Here is a 26,861-nt window from a genome sequence, read left to right on the forward strand (position 1 = left end):
AATATGCAGTATAGTTTAATTACAATCAACGTTATATAAACTGAAAATATTAAAAATTTTTAAAAATGCTCTGATGTTGATGAATTTAGAGTCGCTTTTTTATTTAAGTAATACTCCTTTGAATTTGACATACTATAGGTACAGCATCCCTAATCTGAAAATTCAAAATCCAAACTGTTCTAAAATCTAAAATGTTCTGGGCACTGACATGATGCCACAAATGGAAAGTTCCACAACTGACCTCTTGTAACAGGTCAAAGTTATAACTTTGCTTCATGAACAAAATTTAAAATATTGTATAAATTACCTTTAGGCTATGTCTATAAGATGTATATGAAACATAAATTTCACATTATGACTTGGATCCCATCCCTAAGATATCACATTATGTATATGCAAATATTCCAAAATCTGAAATACTTTTGGTCCCAAGGATTTGAGATAAAGGATACTCAACTTGTAATAATGAGTAACATAAGAATTAGTAAATTTACTTAACTTGTATAGACATTGTTTTGTAATGGATGTTTCTGCTTCAAAGTCAAATTAATACTTCTGAAAAAACATGAACCAGCTTTGTCAATACAGATGCAATTTTTTAAAAAATGAGTTTCTGGTACTCAATTCAGTTACTGGAAATTTTTTTTTCTTTTTGAGATAGGGTCTTGCTTTTTCACCTAGGCTGGAGTGCAGTGGCATGATCACGGCTCACTGCAGCCCCGACCTCTTGGGCTCAAGTGACATAATATTCCCACCACATCCTCCTGAGTAGCTGGGACTACAGGTGCGCACCACCATGCCTAGCTAATTTGTTGACTTTCTGTAAAGATGGGGTCCCCCTTCGTTGCCCAGGCTGGTCGTGAAGTCCTGGACTCAAGCAATCTTCCTGCTTCGGCCTCCCAAAGTGCTGGGATTACAGGTGTGAGCCACCATGCCTTGCAAGAAATACTTTTGAGTATGTTTGAAACAACGTGGGCATGTGATCTACTTTTTCAAAATGTAAGTTTTATAAAATCAAGCATACCTTGCTTTATTGGACTTTATTATGCCTCACAGATATTGCAGTTTTTTTTTTTTTTTAAAGAAATCAAAGGTTTTTGGCAACTCTGAGTGGAGCAAGTGTTTCAGCACCATTTTTCCAACAGCATGTGCTCACTCTGGCACATTTTATTAATAGTGATGCTCACATTATTTCAAACCCTCTCATTATTATCTGTTATGGTGATCTTTGATATTACTATTATTACAACCCATGAACCACACTCATGTAACAGTGAACTTCATTGATCAATTTTGTGTGTGTTCTAACTACTCCACTGACTGGCTGTTCCCCCACCTTTCTCCCCTCTCTCTCAGAACTCCCTATTCCCTGAGATACAATATTAAAATTAGGCCAATTAATCACCCTACAATGGCAATGGCCTCTAAGTGTTCAAGTGAAAGGGAAAGTCGCATCTCTCTCATGTTAAACCAAAAAGCTAGAAATGATTAAGCTTAGTGAGGAAGGCATGTCAAAAGTTGAGATAGGTTGAAAGCTAGGCCTCTTGTGCCATACAGTTAGCCAAGTTGTGAATGCAAAGGAAAAGTTCTTGAAGGAAATTACAAGTGTTACTCCACTGAACACACAAATGACAAGAAGGCAAAACAGGCTTATTGCTAATATGGAGAAAATTTAAGTGGTCTGGATAAAAAAAATGAAACCAGCCACAACATTCTCTTAAGCCAAAGTCTAATCCAGAGCAAGGAGACTCTAATGTACTATTCAGTATATCAATCGCATTTTCCTACTCCAGAATTTCTATGAAGACTGAGAGGGGTGAGGAAGCTGCAGGAAAAAAAAAAAACTGATTCATGAGTTTTAAGAAAACTCGTTGCACTCCAGCCTGGGCGAGAGTGAGACTCTGTCTCAAAAAAAAAAAAAAAAAAAGGAAAGAAAGAAATTACCATACACCTTAGCCAGGCACAGTGGCTCACGCTTGTAATCCCAGCACTTTGGGAGGCTGAGGCAGGCGGATCACCTGAAGTTTGGAGTTTGAGACCAGCCTGACCAACATGGAGAAACCCCGTCTCTACTAAAAATACAAAATTAGCCAGGCGTGGTGGCCCATGCTTGTAATCCCAGCTACTCGGGAGGCTGAGGCAGGAGAATCACTTGAACCTGGGAGGCGGAGGTTGCGCTGAGCCGAGATCGCGCCATTGCACTCCAGCCTGGGCAACAAGAGGGAAACTCCATCTCAAAAGGAAAAAAAACAAACAAACAAAATTACCATACACCACATAGACCTTCTGGGGACTCCCTTGGATAACTTTGATAGAATTGTGTATGCTGATAGTTTAGACATAAGTAAAACTAAAAATTGCCAAGCAGGACATGTCATCATAGGTCTGAATTCACCATTGGCATATAAGTTTCTGATGGAATTTAAGTAAATTCAGATGGTTAATTGTGCTCACTAGGACTTGCCAGCTGGTGAAAGATTAAAGAACAAATACGTATACTAACAGTTGGGATGATCTGCAAGTTACATCATCACTTCCAAATGTCTTGACAACAAAAGATTTATGACTAGAGTACTGAGGAGAGGTCAGGCAGAATGAGAATAGCCTTAGGGGCCACCCCATGCAATAGGAAGCAGCAGTGCAGAAAAAGAGAGAAAAAACATAAAAGCAAACAAGTTAGAAGGAGAGAAAAACTGCCCTTAGAGGTCAAGGGAGAAGAGAAATTGAAGGAGTTGATTAACAGTGACAAATGCTGTAAACAAGTTAAAGAAGATGAAGACTGACAAAACCAACAGGACTTTGCAAAGAAGTTTACAATGACGTTAGAAAACGTGGTTTCAGCAGACTGCTGCTGCTGAGCACACACCATAAAAGTTTCCCACAGAGCAGATCATGGAGACGATGACTGCTATAAACCTGGCACGACAAAGGAAAAAGGCAGGCTCCACCGTAGACAGAAAGATGGAAGGACCAATGCATGCTCTAAGTCTCACTCATATTTCAGGATTTATCCATGCTTTGAAAAACATTCTCACAGCAATGAGAAGCTTCAAAGCTATCAGCCACCTTACCTGGGAAAGGCACAAAGGCATGTCGCATGCTAATTGAAAATGGCATTCCTCTGTCTGCAGCTCTCTCCTCCATCTGTGCCTGGCATCTAGGGTTCAGGCTGCAACCCTTCTTATATTTTCCTCTGTGGTGCAAACAACATCATCAGTTAGACATGCAGCAGTCTCAAATATATGAAAAAGGTCTGATTTTCAGTAACATCAGTATTTCCGTCTAAGAAACTTAATAAAAACCTTATTGAGGGCTGGGTGTGGTAGCTCACACCTGTAATACCAGCACTTTGGGAAGCCGAGGCGAGTAGATTGCTTGAGCCCAGGAGTTCAGGTCTAGTTAGGGCAACAAAGTGAGACCCTTGTCTCTACAAAAATTAGCTAGGCATGGTGGCACACACCTGTGGTCCCAGCTACTCATGAGGCTGAGGTGGGAGGATTGCTCGAGCCCAGGAGGTGGAGGTTGCAGTAAGCTGAGATCGCACCACTGCACTCCAGCCTGGGCAAGAGAGCAAGACTCCGTCTCAAAAAAAACAAACAAACAAAGAAAACCAAATCTTTATCTGAGACTCACTTTAAAGCTTAACAAAGATACTAGAACTTTTTTTAGCAAACATTGAATTAAACATGAATTAGCTTCTTTATAGATGGGACTCAGGATTCAAAATGGTCTAGGACAGAAATGGGTATGTCTGAAACATAAAATTAAACTAATTTCATTTATTTGTCTAATAAGCTATTTTGAGCCATTCATACTTACAAAAGTTTATTAATACAGATACAGAGAAGCAGCGCCTACCTGCCCATGGGAAGTAGGCCTTTGCCTACAGCTTGAGAAGGTGGGCTTTCTCCTACTAGTGTTGGCATTTTGATTTCAAAATCTCTTGGCACATTCTGAATATTTGGTTCTGTAAAGGTTATTCGTCCTAAAATCAAGCAGAATAAAGACATAAAATTAGGAAAAAAAAATCTAGTATTTGTTTTAACAGTATTCACATTTCTGGATTATCTTAAAAATGCAGACTATCAATGCTGAACTGAAATACATTTATATTTAAATATTTTTCATCATGTTCATGTGTCTAACAATGATAAAATAAGTACAAGACCATCCCAAAATAAATGAATGTATGAATTGGCTACAATACTCTGTTTTACACAGAAAACCATCCCACAATGAGAAGTAATTTGATAAACTGAACTATTATTCTTATGCTAAAATGAGTATCAGATTTCAGCACTATAACATGTTAGTGGTCATATTAATGAGTAGAGGCTAATCAAATGAATCTTAGGAGAAACAACCACTGAAGCTTCTAAAAACATCACTTTCAGACATCATCTGGCTGTTTTTCTTCATCATCATTGTCATTCATCAAGAGAATCAACAATAGTACTTACTAGAAGTACTGAATCAGGTGAGACTTGAATCAGGTGGTTAATAGTAAATTTTCCAGTGAACAGAAAGCTGTTTTTTAAAAAAAACGCTTATAAGCCTGGCCAAAATAGTGAAACCCCGTCTCCACTAAAAACACAAAAAATTAGCTGGGCATGGTGGCGGGTGCCTGCAATCCTCAGCTACTTAGGAGGCTGTGGCAAGAGAATTGCTTGAACCTGGGAGGCGGAGGTTGCATTGAGCCGAGATCATGCCACTGTACTCCAGCCTGGGCCACTGTACTCCAGCCTGGGCAACAGAGTGAGACTCCATCTCAAAAACAAAAACAAACAAACAAACAAAAATGCTTATAAAGCCTTTATTTCCAAATATATTTTACATCTTTTGTTTACTTATTGGTTGAATTTCTCTAAAACATGAAAACATGTTAAGTATCACTCCAAAAAAGTTTGAGTAATTTTGTTACTGTGATTTTTTTATAACACTATCAGCAACACTAAAACTCTATTTTATGACACACTCTTCATTGTAACAGGCTGTCTACTAGCTATGTATAACTCCATCATCTTCTGATAAATCAGACCTTTTAAGTGACTTGGACGTTGTTTTTTTGAATGATCCCCTGATATTATGTCTTTGTCATTTAGCTTTTAGCACAAAATAAGTGCTCAGTTAATGATAACCTTTAATATAATTGTTGTCATTAAATGGCCTGTTCAGTGTTACAAAGCTAACAAACAGCAGAGGAAGGCATCCAAGGCTCTTTTTACAACAACACATTGTCTTCTTTTCTGTAACACTTAATATTCAGCACACTACTCTGGTCTATTAGTTGAATTAATGAAGCAACACTGGCAGACCAAAAAAATGGTAAAAATAAATTACAAAGAATGAATATGTAGCTTAATGGATATGAAGTATATTCATGAAATGGCTTTGCTATGCTTAAGTTTGTATTTCTAAATATAAGCATTATAAAATATTATTAAAATACATTTCTAAAATCACTAATGAGTAAAATCAGTAATAAAATCAAAATAAATGTTGCACATTTATTTGTTCTTTACAAACAAATAACAAAGCAGAAGGGTTATTACTGATTTTATCTTCTGCTTTGTAAAGAACAAATAAATGTGCAACACCATTGAAAATTCTAGGTTGCTGGGCGCGGTGGCTAATGCCTGTAATCCCAGCACTTTGGGAGGCTGAGGTGGGTGGATCATGAGGTCAAGAGATCGAGACCATCCTGGCCAACATAGTGAAACACTGTCTCTACTAAAAATATAAAAATTAGCTGAGGCAGGAGAATCACTTGAACCCAGGAGGCGGAGGTTGCAGTGAGCCAAGATCACGCCACTGCACTCCAACCTGGCGACAGAGCGAGACTCCATCTCAAAAATAAATAAATAAATAAATAAATAAATAAATAAAAATAAAAGAAAATTCTAGGTTGATATTGTCTTTTCATCATGGAGGATTTTACTTTACGTAAGTTTATATCATTAGCATATGTTTCAAAGTGAAATTTAAATACTAACAGGACAAGATATCACTAGGATGGGACAAGTTTAGAAAATTTAGAACAAGGGATAAAGCAAGCAGAGAAAAGCAGCGCCTCACGGAGCCTCCGCACTGGGTAACAGCAGCAACTGATAGTGAGCACTTTCTAGGAGCCATGCACTATTCTAAATACATCTATGAACCTATTTAATCCTCAGAATTACCAGGTGAGGTAAGACTGTTATTACCTTGTTTATTTGTTTATTGGCTTATTTATTGATTGACTGAGACAGGGTCTCACTCTGTTGCCCAGGCTGAAGTGCAGTGGCTCAATCACAGCTCACTGTAGCCTTGATCTCCCAGGCTCAAGCAATCCTTCTACCTCAGCCTCCCAAGTGGCTGGGACTACAGGCACAAGATACCACACATGGCTAATTTTTTGACTTTCTATGGAGACATGGTTTCACTATCTTGCCCAGGCTAGTCTCAAACTCCTGGGCTCAAGTGACCCTCCCATCTTGGCCTCCCAAAGTGCTGGGATTACAGGCAGCAGCCCCTGTGCCCAGCCTATTACCTTGTTTTATACATGAAAAAAAACGTAGGCATTGAGAGGTTAAGTATCTTGTCTAAAGATTCACAGAACCAGGATTCAAACCCTGATTTCTGATGTCAAAGCCCACATTCTACACCACCAATCTAAACTGCCCGCCTCCTCTATGAATGAGTTAAAGCCACCTTTTCTTCTACTACACATCACATTTAGCAAATATTTAGAGTTTTGTACTGCCTAGAGAAAGAATACATTTTTCTTCATAAGATTACACTCTTACTTATCTCAGGAGGACCATGAGATAACCAAAGGACTCTAAAGCTTTCTTTTCTGCTTGGGTAAAATAAGACACTTACTTATACAGATGCCCCCAGAGGCCTACTCAGATTCAAGGTGGAGAAATCTTAAGAGGCTCAAAAAAGGGCTGGGACTGAAATTAGATAAGACCACTGACTCAAATATTTAATTCCTGTGTATACTCACGTTGCAAGTACTGTCTCAGACATCCCAGTTACTCTATACAAGTTCTTAAAAGCAAGAACCAGGCTGGGCGCAGTGGCTCATGCCTCTAATCCCAGCACTTTGGGAGGCCGAGGCGGGTGGATCACCTAAGGTCAGGAGTTCGAGACCAGCCTGACCAACGTGACGAAACCCCATCTCTACTAAAAATACAAAAATTAGCCAGATGTGGTAGTATGCGCCTGTAATCCCAGCTACTCGGGAGGTTGAAGCAGGAGAATCACTTGAACCTGGGAGGCGGAGGTTGCAGGGAGGCGGAGGTTGCAGGGAGCTAAGATCATGCCACCGCACTCCAGCCTGGCCAACAACAGTGAAACTCTGTCTCAAAAAACAAAAATAAATAAATAAATAAAAATAAAAGCAGGAACCAATACTCATCTCTGTACCCAGGTAGTATCTATCTATGCTTTGGATAAAGCATGTATTTTATAGTTGTAAAACTTCACTGAACCCCTTGATCAACACTTGAATTCTTGGCCATCATAAGAAATATTACATATGAAAATGTTGTTCCTTCAAAATTGGATATTGTTTATACTTAAGATTTCTCATCACCTGTAGCAGTGTGCGACTGTGATACAGGATAGATTCTTTCCATTCCAAGAAAAGGATTAAGACGCTTTTCCCGCTGAAGGGGAAAGACCACTTTGGTAATAGCATTAGTGATTCTTCTCCATTCTAATATCAAGCCTGGTAAAGGATGTAATGCCTTTAATTTATTTAAAACATCCTGCCAAAAAAACATAAGGTAAGATTGAATTCTTGTCCAAATTCCATGGCAAGCTAGAATCTCTTTTCTCTAAATAATACAGTCTCAAAATTAAATTTGAGAGTAATATCTACAACTCAAAACTATTACTTGGGGTTTTTTTTTAAACCACCATATTGATAAAACTATAACTACAGTTTATAAAATGGAAATGTGGTAATACTGAGCAGTATCAATTTAAAACTACCTTTTTCAAAAAAATAAATGAATTGTCAGTTTAACAAAGTAACTGCCTCCCCACACCCCACCAAAAGTTTATTTTACATCATCTGTTTTCTTTATGCATTTTCCTCCTTCGCTCCTCACATGACTGGAAGTATCCCAGTTGTTTTTGTGCTTGCCCGGATACTTATATGGTTTCCTTATCAAGGTAATCAGGAGACATTTATTTTTAAAACTGAATTTTTCATACTATAGACTTTCAGTGAACTATTAAGGAACAGAAACTTGTGAGTAAAAGGGCCAGTGAGATTAAATTAAAAATTGTGCTATAGCCTGGAGCTAAGGAAACTTCCTAGGAGCAGACAAATCATAGATAATGGTATAAGGACCACAATTCTACATAACAGCAACTTGGACAGCTATGTGGCTATATTTTCTACCCTATTTTTCCCCTGAAACATCTGTAAAAATGCAAAATTAAGCCCTTTATCTCTTCTCTCCCACTAATGCATAGTTCCCATGGATTATGATTAACAATTGTACTTTGAAATTAGCAGATTAAATTCTTAAATCAGGGCCTGGTGCAGTGGCTCATGCCTGTAATCCCAGCACGTTGGGAGGCTGAGGCGGGAGGATCCCTTGAGGTCAGGAGTTCAAGACCAGCCTGGCCAACATGGTGAAACCCAGACTCCACTAAAAATACAAAAATTAGCCGGGCATGGTGGTACACCTTTATAAACCTTTACACCATTTTAATGATAGGAAGGAAGGACACAACGGCTAACTTAGATTATGATTCGGATTTTCCATGTTAGAATATCTCCACAGAATTTGTGGGCTACCAAACCACAAACCAATGTGTTAATTTATATCTGGGTAAATTCAAATGGTAGGCTAAGATGTTGATTTCAACAGCATTCTTTCTAGACACTAAAATGTTAAAAGCAGTTTAGGTTCTGCTCTGCTCTGTGACTGCCCCAAAGAGCACCTTACTAGTGCTGAACTGTCTTCCCAGCCTTAGCTTGCGTCCATTGTCAATCCCTCTTCTGGTAGAACCCAGAGTCTTCTTGCTGCCTTGGTTTTTCATCTCTCCATTTGGGGGCAACTTCAATTCCAAAAATAAAACCTGCAAGAAATTAATGTCTCTTTAGTCAAGAATGAAACTTGCAAGGATTATCATTCAGAAAATATTTTAAGTTATTTTAGAAAACAATCTCTATAGTTCAACATGGATTGAAATAATGTTTCTGTGGATAATTTGGAATTACCATATTTAATAAATGATGGCAATCAAAATTTATATGTCAGGTAGTCTATCCATACTCTAATTAGACACTATCAGATTAATTAATACTAACACAAGTCCTTTTTTTTTTTTTTTGAGACAGGATCTCACTGTTACCCAGGCCAGAGTGTAGTGGTGTGATCACAGCTCACTATAGCCTTCACTTCCTGGGCTCAAGTGATCCTCCCACCTCAGCCTCCCGAGTAGCTAGGGCCACAGGCATGCACCACCATGCCCAGCTAATTTTTGTATCTTTGGTAGAGACAGGATTTTGCCATGTTGGCCAGGGTGGTCTCAAACTCCTAAGCTCAAGCAATCCACCTGCTTCAGCCTCCCAAAGTGGTGGGGTTATAGGCATGAGCCACCATACACAGCCAGCTTTTAAGCAGTCAGGAACACAGGCATGTATATGCGCTGTGCTGAGCAACTGGCAAACAAGTTATTGACATTGAGACTTATTGCTCTAAGAATTTGTGAGCTCTCCTAAATGAGGCTGCTCAATCAGTTAAGCCCCATAGATCAACATGGAAGCTTACATGGCTATTGTCTCATTACAAAAATCAGAAAACACTAAAGTAGGAAGGGGTCTGAAAAGTCATCTAGTCCCACCACCACAATGCTGGGCCCTGATAGTCCCCAGGCACAAAAAGTTAGGAGAAGGTGGCCAATACAATGTGGCAATAATGAATGCTAGAGAGGGCCAGTAGCACCCACTGAAGACACCAGGACCGTGCTGTGCGGGAGGTGGAAGACCCCATGTAACACAAGCTCAGATTAGAGGGGATGAAACTAGGGCAATTCAGAACATTATCTATTATACCTAATCATTCACTTATATACTTTGAGTGGGTTTTAGTGAACCTTGGATTATTTTCCCAGTAATAATTCTAAAAATTGAAACTATTTGTGTAAGTACAAGAATTTTTCCCACAAGTTGAGCCAGGGGTAGAAGGGAAGATAATCCCTGTGCTTCTCTAGAATAGTAATGAGGACAGAAACAATGATCTGGTTCCAGTTTGAACTAGGGTTTTAGGAATGAAAGGTACTGAGGCTTACTACAGATGTCAGTAACTATTTAGCCCAAGAACTGTGTTACACAGATATGAACATATGCATGTATAGGGATTAGGGTTGCCACATATACCAAATAAAATTACAAAATGCCCAGTTAAATTTGAGTTGCATGGGGCATACTTATACTAAATTGTTATCCATTGTTTACCTGATTTTATTGACAAATTATAGTTGTATACATTCATGGGGTACAAGATGATGTTTTGATGTAAGTATACAATGTGGTGTGATTAAATTAAGCTGATTAACATATTGATCACCACACTTATCATTTTTTATCGTAAGACATTTGAAATTTACTCTTAGTTACTTTGAAATATATAATACATTACTATTGACTGTAGTCACCCTTGTGTACAATAAATATTAGAATCGATTCCTCCTGTTTATCTGAAACTTTGTACCCTTTGATAAACAACTCCCCATTCCCCTATCCAAAACTTTATACCCTTTGATTAGCAACTCCCCATTTGCCCGCTCCCTACTCCCCCAGCCTCTGGTAACAACTGTTCCACTTTCTACTTCGAGGAGTTCAACTTCATTGGATTCCACATATAGTGAGATCATCTGAAACATATGGTACTTATCTTTCTGTAACTGGCTTATTTCACTTAGCATAATGTCCTTCAGGTTCATCTATGTTTTCAAAAATTACAGGATGAAATACAAATTTCAAACTGGATGTGCCATATTTTATCAGGCAACCCTAGTATAGGTATCAAAGGGTACATGAATGGCAGTATAGGAGAAAAAAACCAAGCAACTGGATAGGAAAAATAAAACACTATTAAAGTAACAATAAAGCAGCAAACCCAGGAAGAGAGACCCATTATGATTAAAGACAACACAAAGATCTCAAGTTACATATTTAGAAGTTCTTTAGCCTAAGCATTTTTTTTTTTTTTTTTTTTGGTGAAGCTTTCAGAATTAACTGTGAAACTTCACATACAAATTACGTTCCAGGTAACTGCCATTTTGACATGCAGGACTAAGAAGCCAATACTATCAAAGGCCCTTTACTCTTAGTCCAGGATTTGTTCGAGGCCTGTAGCTTACATGCTTTCAGGCCCATCTGAATCACAAAGGCAGCAATTCCTGCCTTTGCCCCAAACCTACTTGTGCTGAAACAGAGATTCTATATTTTCTATAAGTTGCCTATGTAATTTTATGTGCAGTCAGCTAGGTATTGGCTTGGGGATTTGAAAAGCAGATACCAAAAAGAAAAAAAAGGCACCACTGAATTCAACACATGAATAAGAGAAACCAAGTTCCTCATTTTCTTTTAAATGTGTTAACGAAGGAACAGAAAATCAAATACTGCATGTTCTCACTTATAAGTGGAAGCTAAATGATGAGAATTCACGAGCACAAAAATCCCTTTTTCATTTAATTCAGAAAAATATCCAGTTTCCTATGCTATAGAAAGATGTTAGGGCAAGCAAGGAAGGGGTAAGGGCTCATGAAATTACTAACTTCCTGGAGAAATAGCTATGCTGTCATGCAACCACCAGTACCAATCATTTCTTCAACAAATACTTAGTGAGTCCCTCCTCTGTTCCAGGCAAATCTCCTTCTCAAGGAGCTTACACTCTAGAAGTCCTCTTTATTACCTTCCTTTATTTGTAAATTAAATACAGATATAATTTACAAATTAGATGCTAGAATATTCTCAAAGCAACCTGGTTAACTGGCTGTTTCATTTTACTGACCTCTGGTGTTCAGGTAAATACACACACACACACACACACATATACACACACACACACATATACACACACACACAATCATTTTAACTCTAAAAATTATGTATCTATATCCCTAGCCCCATGATACAACCTCAGCAATGTCATCTGAACTGGTGAAAGAAAAACTGTGGCCAGCTAGTTGATAGGCCTGGGTCTCAATTGCATCCAGCTTGGCTTGCATTATATGTTTCTGACTTTCACATTCTGCAGTACTAAAGCCGATTCCATTTAGTTCTAGCAAGGACAAGCAGTACTGAGAGGGCATTTCCACCTTACGGAAAACATCTGGAAGAGAAAAGAAAATTAAAACGTTAATTCATTGGCTAAGTGGCTAGATCAGCAGCCTTACCTAAACTATACAGAATTCATCTAGGAAAATCCAGAAATGTTACCAAGGTATCCTTCAGGAGCCAGTCTCCCGAGCAGCATCCTCAAGCCAACAATGAAAGGTGGAAAAGTACAGGCTAGTTTAGCACTGGACAACTATCCTTGTCTCTGCAGAGAGTAGAAGAGTTGGCAATCTTGTGACTAGTCTGGATTACAAGAGACTGTATTTCCCCTAAGATGTTTCTGCTTCTACTCTTAGCAGGAGCATAACAATCAACCTTATTCTGAAATCCAAAATGCTCCAAAATCTGAAACTTTCTGAGCACTGACATGACACCACAAGTAGGACATTCCATACCTGACTTTACGTGACAGGGCACAGTCAAAACGCAGGTGTACAACACAAAGTTTATTCAGCGTCTCTAAAGGAAAAAAGCCCCTCCTTGCCCCATTCAGCTTCAATATATCTTTTCTGCCAGACAACCACAGACTGCCTACATGAGTGACTGACACAGTGATACCTTTGCTTTCTGATGGTTCAGTGTACACAATTTTATTTTGTGCACAAAATTATTAAATACATTGTATAAAATTATCTTTAGGCTATGTCTATAGGATATATGAATTCTACATTTAGACTTGGGTCTCATCCCCAAGATATCTCATTATATATATGCAAATATTCCAAAATCCAAAAAAATCTGAAATGTAATACACTTCTGGTCCCACATTTTGGATAAGGCAGACTTAACTTATATATTAAAGGCCCTGCAAAGACAACTATTTAATTTTATTTTAAGTGAAAGTCCCAAACTTATTTGACCATTAAACCCTTTTTTCATATAATACTTATTAACATCTTGAAAAGAAAGCATCCATGGAATGTACTATAGGAAATGCTGTCCTAAATCATTAAGAAAGAATCCCTAAGACTTCAGCTTCCAGTATTGAGTCACTAGGAATCTGAGCAACCCTGGCCCACCCTCCCCAGCTCCACACAAACATTATTTGAGGCACTCCTGGTCTCAATTAGCATGAGAAATCTCCAGGGACACCTGTAACCACCACGAAAAGCAAAGAAACAAATGAGAGTTACTGGCCTCTAACTACCTGCAGAAGGTATGAGGCCGTCAGAGCCTGGCTTTAGAAGCCTGGAACTAGTGGAGAAATTCATGTTACTTGAGACTAGAGAAATAATGAACTTGGGTCAGAACAGGAACGATCAGAGAAGCACAAAGTAAGAGTGGCAGGAAGCTAGCCTGCATCCATAGCCATTAGGAAGGAGCAAGGTTGTTATGGGAATGGAGTCCCATAGCAAAAAAAGTTAAGGGGATATAGATCCTTGAAACAACAACAGGATGAGGAGCTGAGTCTCAGACTCCTGTTCTGAAACAAAACTCTCAAAGGCTACTGCGGTCCTTGGGTGCAGGGTAGTGTGGTACCCAGCAGAGGCAGGAGCAAAACCTTTCTAAGGGAAGATTTCCCCCACGTAAGTCCTGCAGGGATCCTTGATCATCATAAATCCTGTATGAACTCACAAAAAATATGAAAAATACAAGACAGCAAAGAAATGTGAATAGGACTCAGAAGAAACAACCAAGAAGAAATTTAGATCCCCAAAATTGCAGATAAGGACTAGTTAGAATATTGCACAACTGTGAATGAACTACTTACAAAACAAAAAGTGACTAGAAACAAAATAAAATAGTAGGAAAATAGAGAACAAGTGTATCAATAATCAAATAAGCAGAAACACATCAAGAATCACAATTGGCAAATTTGTAAAAAAAAAAAAAAAAAAAAAAAAAAAATGTTAAGCCTGAAAAATAAACGAGCTATACTTTGTTTATAAGACATGTCTGAAGATAGGAACCTAGAAAGGTTAAAAGGGATAGAAAAAAGCTACATGAAGTAATATTAAGAGAAAGCTGATGTTGCCATATTCATATAAGAAAACAGACTAAGAATAAAAATCATTATTTGTAATACAGATGGTCATAATACAATAATAGAAGGTTTAATTCACCAGGAGGACAAATCAATTTTAAACACACACCCCCCTAATAAAATGGCCTCAAAACAAAGTTAAAATTGATTGAATCACAGGGAAAATTAGACATAGAATATTTTAAAAACAACTTTGACTTAACAGACATATAAAATTGTGCATCCAGAATTAGAGTACACATTCTTTCGTGTGCACATAGAGCATTTACACAATAGTTCAGGTTTTAGATAATGAATCATTCGCTAAAAATTTCAAGAATTAGTATTATACAACCATGTACTCTAACTACAACACAATTAAGTTTAAATATCATAAAAATACAAAATAAAAGTTTCTAAATATTTGGGAATTAAAAACCATTCTTCTAAATAATTTGTGAGTGAAAAAATATATTAGAAATCTAAAAATATCTAGCATGATAAGAATATTATCAGGCCAGGAATAGTGGCTCACACCTATGATCCCAGCACTTTGGGAGGCAAAGGCAGGAGGACTGCTTGAGGGCAAGAGTTCGAGACCAGCCTGGGCAACATAGCAAGACCCCCATCTCTACAAAAAAAAAAAGTGTGTGTGTGTGTGTATGTGTGTGTGTGTATACACATCAAAACTGTGGAATACAATAAAAGTAGTGCTTTGAGGAAAATTTACAGCCATATATATATATTTTTTTTGTGTGTGTGTGTGTGTGTGTGTGTGTGTGTGTGTGTGTGTGATACAGATCCTTACTCTATTGCCCAGACTGGAGTGCAGTGGCGGAATCTCTGCTCACTGCAACCTCCGCCTCCGGGGTTCGAGTGATTCTTGTGCCTCAGCCTCCCGAGTAGCTGGGATTACAGGTGCATGCAACCACACCCAGCTAATTTTTGCATTTTTAGTAGAGACAGGGTTTCACCATGTTGGCCAGGCTGGTCTCAAACTCCTGGCCTCAAGTGATCCACCCGCCTCAGCCTCCCAGAGTGCTGGGATTACAGGCATGAGCCACTGCACCCAGCTGCCTTATATTCTTAAGTTAGAAAAGAAAAAAAATAATTTGAGAAGTAATGGTTTTAAGGTCAAAGTTATGAATATTGAAAAATGACTATAAAATAAAGTCAGGGGAACTAGAAGAAAATAGATAATATAGATGTGGACAGAAATCAAGGAAATAGAAAACAAAAGTAATAGGAAGAATCAAAGGCAAAGGTTGGTTCTTTGAAAAGACTAGAAAATTGGGAAAACTTCAAGTGACATTAAATAATAATATTATGAAAGAAAAAGAGAATATAACAAATAGACCAGAGATGTAAAAAAGAGAGACTTAGCAATAGCTGTATACCAATAAATTTGAAAATTTAGATGAAACATAAATTCCTTAAAAATATATAGGTTGGGAATGTCACAGTGGAGTAATAAAAAGAAAAAAAAGATTTGGAAAAAAATATATATATATAGCTTACCAAATATATTCAAAAAGAAATAACTGAATAATCTTACAGTTATTAAAGAAATCAAAGTTGTAGTTAAAATATCTCTCTATATCAGATGAGAATACCTCCTGGCTAACAGAAAAATTTTAAAAATAAAACATATCTATATCTCTTTCTACAAAGAAATAATTATATTCAAACTAAATCTGATAGCTGTCTACATTCTCTCCAAAAACTTCCCTTATCTCAGTGCACTTCAATTCTTGAATTCTATGAATAAGAAAGCATTAACACTGTACAAAAATGCATTTAATACCTCCTAACCACCCTTTTTTTTTGAGATGGGGTCTCACTATGTGGTCCAGGCTGGTCTCAAACTTCTGGGCCCCAGTGATCCTCCCACCTTAGACTCCTGAGTAGCTGGGACTACAGGCAGGAACCACTGAGCCAGGCTAGCCATACATTTTTGAAAGTGCAGAAAAAAAAAGGGGTTTCAAAAGCACATTGAAATTGTGAAAGTTAAAAATTATAATAATCAACTAACATAATAAGCACCTGCTCTGTGACAAACACTGCCCATATTCACTATCTTATTTAATCCTTAGAACAACTTTATAAGAACCAGACTTACAGTTTTGGTAGTTTGCCCAAAGTCCCTCAGCTCATAAGTGGATAGCCCAGATCCAAACCCTAGTCTGTATGAATTCAACCATCTATTTTCTAGTACCTGTTGATTAGTCAATAAATTCAGTCACTCCTCACAATGAAGCCAAATTTGTTCTACTTCACATCTCTACCATAAGCATCCGTTAAGCTCTCTGTAGTCAGGGTGCTCGATCTGGGCCAGCAGATAACAACGACAATAAATTCATGTTATTTGTCATGAGGGAAAAAAGAGACTCTCATGATTATCCCTTGCTGTGAAAAAACATCTGTTTGTTAATAGTTCCAAAAAGAAAAGAGTTAACTTTTTGAAATCCATTAAGGATGTCTTCTAAGTGTGAATAAAAATCCTTTGATAAAGTTCAAATACAAAATTAGCAACAACTGCACAAATGCGATTTTGTAATTCTCTTCTTCACACAAGGGCCAGAAGTCAGCAAATTATGGTGAAACTAACATTAGTTGCATGTTTTTGTAAAGTGTTATTGGAAGACAGCCATTTGTTTTGGTCTTGTCTACAGCTGCTCTTTTGCTACAATGGCAGAGTTGAGTATTTATGATAGAGATGGTTTAGTTTACAAAGCCAAAAATATTTACTCCCTGGCCTTTTACAGAAAAAAAGCACTAGACAATCCAAAGGTAGGATTTGCATAAATGTGTAATTTACCCATTTTTGATAAAGAGTGGCTAAATCTCTATCTCTAATCTATAACATATAAATGCCAGAAACTTGGTTTTTACCTTGAAGGTTTTCCTTCTGCAACAAAGAGTTGAGCTGATTCATAGAGTTGAAGATGAGAATGGACTCCACAGATGCTCTGTATCGCCCAGAATGCTCACTGCCAACATTTAGCCCCAGGCTTTGAATCCCTTGGCTGGTCTCCATCCCTTCTAGGAGTGGAAGCTCATGAGGAAGAAAACTGGTAACTATGCTGTGAAGAGTCGGCTCCTGAGAATCTGGATCTAGTAACCAGCATGCCACCTGAATGGGATAGCAATGAGAATATTTTCCTGATTTTTTTCAGACACTTTTGTACCTCTAAATGAAAAGGGAAAAAAAGACAGCTCATTTCTAACCTCATTCATTTTCATTTAATATTTATTCAGTGGTCTTCCCAGGAAAGAAGGAAAGAATAATTGTAACAGGACTCATTTTTGGTAGCAACAACAGCAGTAGCTTTCAAAGAAAGAAAAGTTGTAACTATTCCATTACTACAATGCTCAGGCCCATCCAGTTTAGCAGTAGGCTTGAAAAACAAGTGTGTCTCAGCAAACTCAAACCATGTGTCTGAAAATGAAGACGGACTCCTCCACTAAGGCTAATTTGGGCTAAGCTACTGTAATAAAGATGGGCCTGTGAGGTTTTAGGTATATTTAATTCCTTCATCATCAAAAGAAGTGAGGCGCCGGGTGTGGTGGCTGATGCCTGTAATCCCAGCACTTTGGGAGACTGAGGCGGGTTGATCACCTGAGGTCAGAAGTTCAAGATTAGCCTGGTCAACATGGTGAAACCCTGTCTCTACTAAATACACAAAAAATTAGCTGGGCATGGTGGTGGGCACCTGTAATCCCAGCTACTCAGGAGGCTGAGGCAAAAGAATCGCTTGAACCTGGGAGGTGGAGGTTGCAGTGAGCCGAGATCGCACCACTGCACCCCAGCCTGGGCAACAAGAGCAAAACTTCATCTCAAAAAAAAAAAAAAAAGTGACGCATAAATGTTTTACCATTAAAAGTTTATATCCAGAGTTTCAGAAAGCCTCTAGACTTTCCCCTCAGAATGGGGGGGTCTGTCACCAGAACCATCCAATTATTCATTTGATTGCTATTTCCAACTTCCTCAAGAGACTAGGAGTCCTGTAGTTCCTAATACTAGATCAGGCAGATCATTAACTGGATTAGAATAAGTGAATCTAAGCCCTGTTCATAATTCTGACAATTACTTTACTATATGACTCAATTATTTCTTTTGTAGGTTAAGAATAAGGTTTTATAGGGGAATATTGAATGAAATAGTCTGATGTAAAAGTTAACATGTTTCTTAACTAAGTAATCATTATGAAGAGTGCATCATACTTTGCTATTATAAAGGAAAGTTCTCAGGAGCCAGTAAGGGGATTTGCCTCTATGCTAAATGGCCACTAACTACAATTCTTTTTGACATCTTATTCACACTCTTTTCCAATTTTCTGCCTCCACCCTCATGAATATTTAAGACCTCCTGCTATCATACACCTAAATCTGTTCTCATTTCACTTCCAATTTACTATTAGACAGAAAACTTAGGACTTATGACCCAAATTAAATTTTTTAAAAATCTCTGAGGAAAGACATAAACTTTAGGGCTCCAAATTTGTGACATCTCTGTTTTTATCTACACAGAGATATTTGGTGCATGATATTCTATTCTGGGTAGATGACATTATTGAATAAAGAAGTGACTACTCTAAAATACTTAAGCTGCATTATTGATGCTAAGTAAATACCAAGTCATTTAAGAATTAACACTAAAAATGTTGTTTTAAGTATATAAAAATTAAATAAGACATAGAACCTTAGGATCTTCATAACTTTGCTCCAAGGAGATGCCACAAGAAAGAAGAAGAATTTTATAGCTCTGGATGAAGTCATAGATGACAACAGAACATTCTTGATCAGATTCCTTTCGCAAGCAAGATTGAAGGTACCACATCCTGTCTTTCAAAGTCAGGCTTGGATCTAAAGAAGGTGGAACCAAACTGGCACTAATTTCTTTAAAAAAAAAAAAAAGGAAAAAACATTTTTAAGGCAAAAATTACATGCATTCATTTGAAGCAGCAATCTTTAGTAGAAAGACTGAAAAAGACTCAGAAGCCTAAGAGTCTGGTTCCATGTGACAAGTAATTCAGCATCTTATCCAGGTCATATCAGCTATGTAGATGAAGTGCGTCATAATCTAAAAATTATGATTTGGGTTAGAAGAGTTTTAATGCTCTACTTAATTAGGTGGGAGAAAATATTAAACATTAATACTTCTAAAAACAAAATTACATTTGCCAAAATGAGGAGTTAAAGACAGGAAAAGTATTTGGAAATAAATTTTAAAGAGAGATTTAGTATGAACAGATACTATTCTATCCAAAATTAAAAAAAGCTTAAGTAACTACTCACCCCAACATATTTTCCTGCAAAACAACTGAAAATATTTCATGCTTACTAAGGAACAGACACTATACATCATCCTTTAAAATGTTTCCTTATTAATTTTGCTCCTGTCCAAAACCAACCTATCAGCTGGGGTATCCAACAACCACAGTCAGATCACAGGGTATTTCCAGATTACATCCTTTCCACTCCAAAGACTTCTCCAAAGTTTATATGATTTGACTACTATAGATCTCTAGCTCAACATTCCCTCTAGATGAGTTTCAGACCCATTCAATGGGAGGACAGAAGACTGAAAATAAACTGCCATCGTTTAGTCTTCAAAAGCAAACCCTAAAGGTGGCAAGAGAGTCCCTGAGGCTGCACTGCCCCCTCAGAGGAAAAACCCATAGCATGAATAGTGTCGTGTGACAGGCAGGGAGAAGTAAGGAAGTGCTTCTTAAAACACTAATTCTAGTTAATATATGCAATAATGTACATGCCAGCTGCTCTCCAAAAAATTACAATTTTTGCCAGGCACAATGGCTCACGCCTGTAATCCCAACACTTTGGGAGGCCAAGGCGGGTGGATCACCTGAGGTAAGGAGTTCAAGACCCGCCTGACCAACATGGTAAAACCCTGTCTCTACTAAAAAAATACAAAATTAGCCGGCGCGGTGGCACATGCTTGTAATAGCAGCTACTTGGGAGGCTGAGGCAGGAGAATCGCTTGAACCCAGGAGGTGAAGGTTGTAGTGAGCCAAGATCATGCCATTGTACTCCAGCCTGGGCAAAAGAGTGACATTCTGTCTCAAAAAAAAAAAAAAAAATTAAACTCTAAAAATAAATCCTAGGTAAATATCAAGAAATTATTCTCAAAATATAAGATCACTACCCTAATGGATGTTACACTAATTACATAGTGACTTAACCAAATACTCATGACTTACCAGAATGCTTTTGTTCCTTCTGCAGTGAAAAATAGTAGGCATCCCTTCCACCCCAGCATACTGCCAGTCCAACCACCAAGATGTCATCACAACCTTTAATGGGAAATCCATCATCTCTAATAGGAATTTCCTGAGGTGAGCTAGCTAAGTAAAACAAAAGTGAAATAGTTAAAAATCTCTAAAAATAAAGACATTACATAAATTGTTAAAACAATTATAATTAAAAACCTATCTTTGATAGGCAAAATTTCCAGATCTTAAAATATGCATTTGGATAGTCATTTTAAGTATAAGTAAGATCTTTCTAGGCTTCCCATCAATTAAGATAGCTGTGACTACGAAAAAGCTACCAAAGATTTGTTAAAATAAATCTATAATGATTAATGTCAAGAAAGGGAGGCTGCATTTCAAATTTTATAACTCAAACAAAATTACAGATCATTTGCATACTACAAATATTTTGCAGCAAATTCAGCAATTCTTAGCTAAGAAACTCCAGAAAAATAAAGACTATTATTCCTTAGTGAAGAAACATAATTTTGTATCGAGAGTCAACATTTTTTCCTAAAATAATGTATCTCCAATTTTATAAAGGTCAAGAATCAATCTGTCTTATTGATAATTATATCCCTAGTAGCAGGAAAATAACTGGCACATAGGAACTTAGTACATATTTATTAAATTTAGGTGAACTTTTTTATCCCTCTAGCCTCTATTATATAGCCTGATACAGAAAATGTGCTCAATTTTGTTTGTTACATCAAAAATGGAAAGTGCTATTCAACACTAAAAGTACATAAAAGTTGTGGTTAACACATCTGCTCCATGAATTGAAAATCAGACAAATACTCAAACCTTCATGAACAAATTAATTCATAAAATAGCAAGGTTTAATAAATCTAATCAAACACCTGATTTCCACAGCTGACTACAACTGGTCCCCACAATCCAGATGGCAGAGCTCATGCAATAAGACAGGAATATACATAGCCTTACTTGACCAAAAGGTTCAACTCTCTCAAAACCTGGAAGAGCTCCACAAGGTTTTGGAAGCAACATTTCAGTATACAATTCATGACTATCATGGAGGTCTAAGTTCTACTCAAGATAAATCTTGGAAAATGTAGCTAATGTACACTGTGAAGAACAAAGTTCCTATTAGCAATGTAATTTTGTAATTACATAAGCAAACAAGGATATTACAATTTAATAGAAAATAATTTATGAGGCCGGGCATGGTGGCTCACGCCTGTAATCCCAGCACTTTGGGAGGCCGAGGTGGGTGGATCACGAGGTCAGGGGATTGAGACCATCCTGGCTAACACGGTGAAACCCCATCTGTACTAAAATACAAAATAAAAAAATTAGCCAGGCATGGTGGCATACACCTGTAGTCCCAGCTACTCAAGAGGCTGAGGCAGGAGAATTGCTTGAACCCGAGAGGCAGAGGTTGCAGTGAGCAGAGGTTGCAGTGAGCCGAGATCATGCCACTGCACTCCAGCCTGGCCAACAGCGAGATTCTGTCTAAATAATAATAATAATAATAATAATAATAATAATTCATGAGGCTGGGCGCAGTGGCTCACGCCGGTAATCCCAGCACTTTGAAAGGCTAACACAGGTGGATCACTTGAGGTCCGGAGTTTGAGACCACCCTGGACAACATGGTGAAACCCCATCTCTACTAAAAATACAGAAATTAGCTGGGCATGGTGCACATGCCTGTACTTCTAGCTGCTTGGGAGGCTGAGGCAGGAGAATCGCTTGAACTCAGAAAGTGGAGGTTGCAGTGAGCGAAGATCAAGATCACACCACTGCACTCCAGCCTGGGCAACTGAACAAGACAAAGAAAGAGGAAAGAAAGAGAGAAAGAGAGACAGAGAGAGAGAGAGAGAAAGAGAGAAAGAAAGAAAAGAAAAGAAAGAAAGGAGAAAAAGAAAAAAGAAAAGAATTCATGAGCCCTGGTGATTAATAAAAACCATTATGTTACAACATTAATATACCATAAAAGAAATGTCACATTCATATTCAAAATACATATTATCTTTAGTTTTGTAAACTTTTATTCTAATATATATTACATGCACCTCTTATACTGGAGGGCAACTACCATTAATTAATTTAGGTATGCGGAATAAATAAGGCTGTTCTACACATAAATCCACAGAGGAGATACATACTACAATTTGAATAGATTATATTTAATATCTAACATTGAGAAATCTAACTCTTATCTCAGTCTACTAAGTAGTTTATAAATATGAAAAAATAAAATTAAAAAAATTCTTACCTTGCTTAAATCTACCGCCAATAGTAGCAGTTTTAGAAGATGTCAAACTTCTAATCTTTTCACAAGCCAGTGAGATGGAAAATCGCTTTTTGCACCGCCACTCCTTAATGAATGTTTGAAAAAGATTTTGGTCACTTGCTACATCAATTATGGCCAAACTTTCTGAACTGCTTGAGGCTGGAGTTAACTGTAATCCATCCTGTGATAACTGAAGTGAAAAGCTTGTGTCACTAATAGGGCTGTTGTCTTTGAACCCATTTCTACTCTCCGGACTTAAATCGTGGTTTTTAATATCTGAAGGTGAGCCAAATAAATAACTTTCACCACGTTGTAAAACATTATTAGTTTTCCAAAGGTTTACGGGTGTTTCAAGAATCCCTGGAAATGTCAGCTTAGAAGCAGATGTTGGAATGGGTGTAGGAGGAATGAGACCATTATCATCAACTATATCACTTTCTTTACCAGGTAAGAGGGATGAGGTTTCATCATGATTGGCATTGTTTTCTAGCATCTCAATCTTGCTGTTTACTTCATTATTAGAAGAAAATGAAATTCCCTGCACTTGTTTTGTCTCCAAGTTTGAAATAACTTCTTGTTCATTTAACTCTGTATTTTTTCCATTCAAACTAGACAAGTTTATAGTCATTGATTTTAGCTTTTCATTTTCTAGAGGACTGGATACTTTATCTAAAAACCTTTGCAGTCCTGGACTTAGATCAAATGATGTCCCTGACCATATGAATGAATGATTTTGCCTGGTCCCAGTTAATTTTGATTTTTCAGCCCTTTCATCTTGATCTCCTCCATCTTGATCACCTTGGTGGTGCTCATCAAGTACGGGATCACTTAGTTCTAATGCTCTAGGAGATACTACAGTATGATTCTTCTCTTGGACACGAAATATATCCGCATTGTCCAAAGCTTCAACCATCTGAACAGAATTCATTTCTGAAAATATAATAGATTCATCATTGGAACAAGTCAACTGCTGGCAGGTATCTTGATTCTCATTTACATTTGATTTTTTAATTAGGTCTTCTTGTTGTAGACACAGAGAATCACTAAAATGGTTTGATGTTACTTCTGAAGGAAGGGGTCCTTTCATTTGCACATCAGGTAATTGTTCTTTTACTAGATAGTCATCACTGAAACTATCAAATAGTAAACTATCACTCATATTCAAACTTGTTTCAGGAACTGGAAGACATTCTCCTTCTACACCAGTGGGAGTTCTCTTTTGAGGAATCAGAGGTATAACTGGTTTCACAGTTTCTTGTGTTTGATAACCTTGAAGAAAACTATTTAATTGAGAATCAGTAACAGAAAGTTCATTCTTTTTTAAAAAAAGACCATTTTCCTCCAATAGTATTGGAGAATGGAAAATCGGGCTTTCTGGAGTCAGGATATCAACCCCATGTAAATCAGTGCTTTGTTTCATAGTACCTACAGTCTTAAGGTCCAAATGATCTATCTTAGTCACTCCTAGAGGGTGCTGTTCAGCAGGAAAAGGAATGTGACACTCGTTCTGAAAAGAGCTCATCGAGTTCTGTTGGACTAAGCTCTTCTGCATTATCCCTGCTGCGAGGTTGGTGTCCTTTGCTCCTAGTTTGGCATTTTCGGTTGCCATCTGTTGTATTATTTCCTCTGACTGAGTATCCAGGTAGAAACTATCTTCAAAATCACAGAGGACTAAACCTAAGTCAGAAACATGATTATTTTTAGTTTTGTTTGTTGTATAAGTACCTGTTTTTTCTTGCAGTCTAGAAATATTTAGAAAATTCTCATGCTGGCCTCCTGATTTGCTAAATGCTCCAGTTGATGGAAGTACTTCACTGGGTATCGCAGTTCTGCTTATATCATCTCCTAATGCCTGAAAATGACTTGGTTTATTTTCCTCTGTATTAAGCTTTATCCTTTCACAATTGATAGTAACATTTGAGTCTCTATTTGTGTAACTACTGACTGCTTCACAGGGCATTTGTCTCTCTATTATATTTTTCTGTTTGGTAAAAGTGCTTGTCTGTTCATGAGATTGCTTTCGCGGGTACTTGTTAATTGGATGGGTGTCATGGTGTTTCATATAAACATTCTGGTGTTTTGAACCATTTTGTATCAACACTTCATTTATTTTTTCTGCCTCAACAGCTACTCCTCTGCCCTTTTCACTAACCACATTAGTGGCCTGACAAGTCACATTTTTACTCTGAGATCCTGTGACAATATGTTCCACAAAATTATCATTAGTTAGTGTTATGTTCCATGAACAATTTTGCTTTATTTGTAATGGGAATGATGTTTTATTATCTTTTTCCTTACCACTCAAAGAGACGTTTTTAGCAAATGGCCCTGAATTTCTAAATTCCGTTTTCTTCTCATCTAAGGTAAATGGGTCTTCACAAATACTAGGATTAGACAGAGTCTGTCCTTGTAAATGGATTCTACACGCTCTAGAGTCTTTCAGGGTACTGCTGTCCCTAGATCGCTTTAGATGCTTTCTATGTTTCCAAGATCGAAAACTTCTGCTCATCTTTTCTGAATTGAAATTCAAAGGTGCCTTTTTTGTTTTCTGTGAAAAAGTCTGAACAACTTTCTTATTGCTTGTTTTCCCCTCATTCTGAGAGGCTCCTGGCTTCTCTTTATTTATATCCAAAGAGGCCCGTTTTCTTGCTCTGAAAATGGAACATCTCTGATGTTCTTGATTCCCATTCTGGAAATTACAATTAAAGGAACTTGTATGCTCTCTACTTTTATTTAAGTCTTGCACTATATTTGGTGAATGTTTAATATAAGAATCACTAAATATGGTGTTACTTTTGTTCTCTGAGGTTAATTTTTTATAAGAACTCTTAGTTTGGGATATAAATGTGTGTTCCTTTACTTCGGACTCACTATGAGTCAATGAGCATGTACTAGAATGTAACAGGGCACATGGATTCCATTGCACTCCCATTTCAACTAAGTCCTGCTGCAGAATCATTCTGGCTTCTTCCACTATAAGGGCTGCTGCTTCCCTTTCAGTTAAACCTTTTCTGCCAGTCACCCAGATAGTTCGCATATTCCGACGTTCTTCAACTGCTTCCTCTTCCTCATCCACTGCTTTCCGGGCACTACACAAGGAAATGGGAAAACACAGAAATGAATTCATTCATTCGTAAGGCAAATATTTATTAAACATGCAATCTGAGCTGTTCTAAGAACTGGAAAAATAACAATGAAGAAGAGAGAGAAATGTATCTGCTCTCATGGCACATTCTAGCTGGGGAATTCAGAAAATAAACAAAAGTTTAAAATGCATTCTGTATTACCTGGTGATAAGAGTTGTATACAAAAATGAGGCACCAGAAAAGGGTGGGTGGTTCTGTAGTTTTTAAACGGCATAATAAAGTAAGCCTTCACTAAAACAGATTCTTTAAGTAGAAGCCTTTAAAAAAGTGAAAGCCATAAAACTTTCATTGAAAAACATCCAGCCTGGCGCGGTAGCTCACACTTGTAATCCCAGCACTTTGGGAGACCGAGGAAGGCGAATCACTTGAGGCAACGAGTTTGAGACCAGCCTGGCCAACATGGTGAAACACTATCTCTACTAAAAATACAAAAAATCAGCCAGGAATGGTAGTGGGTACCTGTAATTCCAGCTGCTTGGGAGGCTGAGGCATGAGAATCGCTCGAACCCAGGAGGCGTTACAGTGAGAAAAGATCATCCCACTGCACTCCAGCCAGGGTGACAGAGCAGGACCTTGTCTCATTAAAAAAATTTTTTAAAAGGCTGTGCGCAGTGGCTCATGCCTGTAATCCCAGCACTTTGGGAGGCCAAGGTGGGTAAATCACCTGAGGTCAGGAGTTCAAGACCAGCCTGACCAATACGGTAAAACTCTTTCTCTACTAAAAATACAAAAATTGGCCAGGTGTGGTGGCGTGTGCCTGTAGTCCCAGCTACTTGGGAGGCCTGTAGTCCCAGCTACTTGGGAGGCTAAGACAGAAGAATTGCTTGAACCCAGGAGGCAGAGGTTGCAGTGAGCCAAGATCACGCCATTGCAC

The 26,861-nt window shown here is 37.8% G+C and overlaps 1 protein-coding gene across 7 annotated transcripts in view; it reads right to left on the reverse strand.

The window, feature by feature from the left end:
- The window catches only part of POLQ (DNA polymerase theta), a 113,805-nt gene that overhangs the window by 31,410 nt on the left and 55,534 nt on the right, over positions 1–26,861 (reverse strand). For 5 of the 7 annotated variants that reach the window (XR_008501519.2, XM_054481060.1, XM_054481062.2 and 2 more), the window contains 9 exons: positions 22,824–25,930; positions 20,534–20,677; positions 19,015–19,211; positions 17,205–17,445; positions 12,151–12,344; positions 8,944–9,081; positions 7,580–7,754; positions 3,859–3,985; positions 3,072–3,193 (listed from right to left, as the gene is read on the reverse strand). Coding sequence is in view for 6 of the 7 variants with exons in the window: in XM_054481060.1 (XP_054337035.1) it covers positions 3,072–3,193; positions 3,859–3,985; positions 7,580–7,754; positions 8,944–9,081; positions 12,151–12,344; positions 17,205–17,445; positions 19,015–19,211; positions 20,534–20,677; positions 22,824–25,930 (4,445 nt within the window). In the remaining variant the exon portion in view is untranslated. Of the gene's footprint in view, positions 1–3,071; positions 3,194–3,858; positions 3,986–7,579; positions 7,755–8,943; positions 9,082–12,150; positions 12,345–17,204; positions 17,446–19,014; positions 19,212–20,533; positions 20,678–22,823; positions 25,931–26,861 lie in introns of those variants that run through there. The other 2 variants (XM_054481064.2, XM_054481065.2) reach the window with 2 other exon arrangements.

Source organism: Pongo pygmaeus, chromosome 2 (genome assembly GCF_028885625.2).
Source record: "Pongo pygmaeus isolate AG05252 chromosome 2, NHGRI_mPonPyg2-v2.0_pri, whole genome shotgun sequence".
In the NCBI taxonomy this organism is placed as follows: domain Eukaryota; kingdom Metazoa; phylum Chordata; class Mammalia; order Primates; family Hominidae; genus Pongo; species Pongo pygmaeus.